The sequence below is a fragment of the Condylura cristata genome, unplaced genomic scaffold, assembly GCF_000260355.1.
Source record: "Condylura cristata isolate star-nosed mole 26May11 unplaced genomic scaffold, ConCri1.0 scaffold00068, whole genome shotgun sequence".
NCBI lineage: Eukaryota > Metazoa > Chordata > Mammalia > Eulipotyphla > Talpidae > Condylura > Condylura cristata.
Genome location: NW_004567169.1, coordinates 426,731 through 429,300, shown reverse-complemented (window position 1 = coordinate 429,300; position 2,570 = coordinate 426,731). Strand labels below are relative to the sequence as shown.

The window sequence follows — 2,570 nt, the reverse complement described above, 5'->3', positions numbered from 1 at the left end:
GCCCGCCGGCCTGCTGCCGCCCGTCCGCGCCGCGCTGACGACTCTGTTTGAATCGGGGGCCAGGCGACAGGTGCCACGTGTCTGCGCCGTGCGGCTGGTGCAGAGCAGCGGCCCCCGGAGGGGAGAGGCGCTGGCCGGGGCGCCCCTGGATAACGCCCCCAAGGAGTATCCGCCCAAGATCCAGCAGCTGGTCCGGGACATTGCCAGCCTCACGCTGCTGGAGATCTCGGACCTCAACGAGCTCCTGAAGGTGGGCGGCAGCGGGGCGGCCCCTCGAGGCGCGCGAGCCGCCAGCCGCTCGGCTGCTGAGACCCCGCTACCGTTGCAGAAAACGCTCAAGATCCAGGACGTGGGGCTCATGCCGATGGGGAGCTCGCTGCCCGGTGCTGTGCCCACGACGGCAGCGCCCGCCGAGGTGAGCCGGGCAGGACAGGCTGGAGGGAGCCCAGGCCCCAGCTCTGGTCCTGGGAGCGACTCTGCGGGGAAGAGGGGGCGGGGCCCTCAAGGGCAGTGGGGGTTCCTAGTCCCCCCTCTCCTCCTCCCCCCAGTCCCTGCCCCGGCCACCAGCACTCCAGGCTCCAGGGTGTCGCAGCACCCCACCGTCAGCAGGGTGGCTGTGGAGGCCGAGAAGGCTCCAGCGATCCCCTGGGGCAGAGCCTGGCTCCAGGGTTCACCTGCGGGTCTGCGGGGGCCTGTGTACTGCCGGGGCGCCCGCCTGCCGGCCACTGTGGGCGCAGTGAGGGGCAGCCCCTGACTGAGGGCCGTGGGGGCGTGTCCCAGGACTGGCCACGGCCACTGCCCCGAGTCTGGAGATGCCCTCCGCACTCTCGCCGGAGGGGCGGGCCGCAGGTCACCTGGTGCTGGCTCACCCTGCCCCCCGCACCCCCAGGCGGCAGAGGAGGTCCCCAGGCAGAAGGAGCGCTCCCACTTCACAGTGCGCCTGACGGAGGCCAAGCCCGTGGACAAGGTGAAGCTCATCAAGGAAATCAAGAACTACATCCAGGGCATCAACCTGGTCCAGGTAAGCCTGCGCCCGGGGCGGGCGGCCGGTCAGCCGAGGCGCCAGGCCCACCCGACTGTCCTCTGCAGGCGAAGAAGCTGGTGGAGTCCCTGCCCCAGGAAATCAAGGCCAACGTGGCCAAGGCGGAGGCGGAGAAGATCAAGGCGGCCCTGGAGGCCGTGGGCGGCACCGTGGTGCTGGAGTAGGCCATGCAGGCCCCACCGGCGGCCAGCGGCCTTGGAGCCGGAACACGCCTGTGGCTGACGACGGCCGCTGCACACATGGACAGAGGGGCGTCCTTCTGAGACGGGGTGGGCAGCAGCGCCGGGCGAGAGCGCTGGGCCTGGGTGCTGCTCCCCAGGCGGGTGCCAGGACAATCACCACCAGGCGCCGGGAGCTGCGCCCGCGGAGGCTCGCCCAGGCCGGCCCCAGGGGGTCCTGGGGCCCTCGGCCAGCACCTGTGAATCGCCTCGGCCCGTGTGTCCAGAGCAACATGACCCGCGCTGCCTGAGGCGGCCTCGCGCTGGCCACTTGTGTCCTGGTCTCTTCCAAGCCGGCACCCTCCCCCCTGGCAGCCCATGCACCTCTGGTCTTGGTCACGGGAGGGCAGGAGGCTCTGGGGCGGTCCAGCGCCGGGAAGGGGTGGCCGTGGGCTGTGGAGGGGCGAGGACCCTGCCCGCTGTTGGGCCGCCCTGGGGTCTGCCAGAGCCCCTGGGCCAGGACAGCTGCCCCGTCCTTGGGAAGCAATTGGCGGGCACAGAGCTGGGCAGAGACCCCTGCCTGGCCACCAGGCCAGCTGCCAGCACCCAGGGTGTGGGCCTCCATCGGAAACCCTGGACACTGACTGGAACCCTGCACCACCCTAGACAGCCACTGGGGGGGCGCCGCACCCCTGGGACCTGGGGCCCTGTGCCCCGCTGGCCTCAGGCTGGGGTGGGGAGGGGCTCTGAAGACCGCCCAGCTCTTCCTGCTGCAGCCTGCAGGTGGTCTCAGCCCGCGGGGCCCTGATGGCCTGCCTCCCCTCGAGGGTCTTTCGCCCTGGCTCCTCGGGGCCTGGCTGGCTGCAGGCGGGCCCTCTGCCTCCCGCGGGCTCCAGCCCTGGGCATCTGCCATGCCCTTCGCGCTATGCCCCAACCCACAGCACAGAGCGTGGCTGAGGCCGACACCTGTCCAGCCTCCCCTTGGTCTGACAGCTCCCGCCCCCTGCTGACTGCGCTGCCCTGGGAAGGTCAGTGTGGGCCAGGGAGGCTGGGGACTGGCCAGGCGGGGGCGGGGCTCCCTGCTCTCTGGCTCCAGGGTGGACCTGTGAGGCCACCTGCTCCGGGTCACTGCAGGCTCCCTCGCCCTCCCTCCTCACAGGACCCCTGTAGGGACTGCAACGGGCAGGGCTGGCCCTGGTGCACACCTGCACCACTCCCCAGCCAGACCTCAAAGTTTGGCGCGGCAGAGTCCCCTGAGGTTGGAGGGTCCCCCCAACCCCCTGTTACAGGGCCTAGGCAGGCCTCGGTTTGCGTGCACCCCATTCAGACCTGCCGGGCAGCAGCTGCCCCCGCGGCCCCACCGCCTCTGG

The 2,570-nt window shown here is 71.6% G+C and overlaps 1 protein-coding gene across 1 annotated transcript in view; it reads left to right on the top strand.

The window, feature by feature from the left end:
- Position 1: 1 nt before the first annotated feature.
- Positions 2-2,570, top strand: part of MRPL12 (mitochondrial ribosomal protein L12) — a gene marked incomplete at its 5' end in the record, with an annotated part of 18,259 nt that continues 15,690 nt past the window's right edge. Inside the window, 4 exons of the mRNA XM_012734751.1 lie at positions 2-250; positions 329-415; positions 890-1,021; positions 1,090-1,179. Coding sequence (XP_012590205.1) covers positions 2-250; positions 329-415; positions 890-1,021; positions 1,090-1,179 — 558 coding nt within the window. The remainder of the gene's footprint in view (positions 251-328; positions 416-889; positions 1,022-1,089; positions 1,180-2,570) is intronic.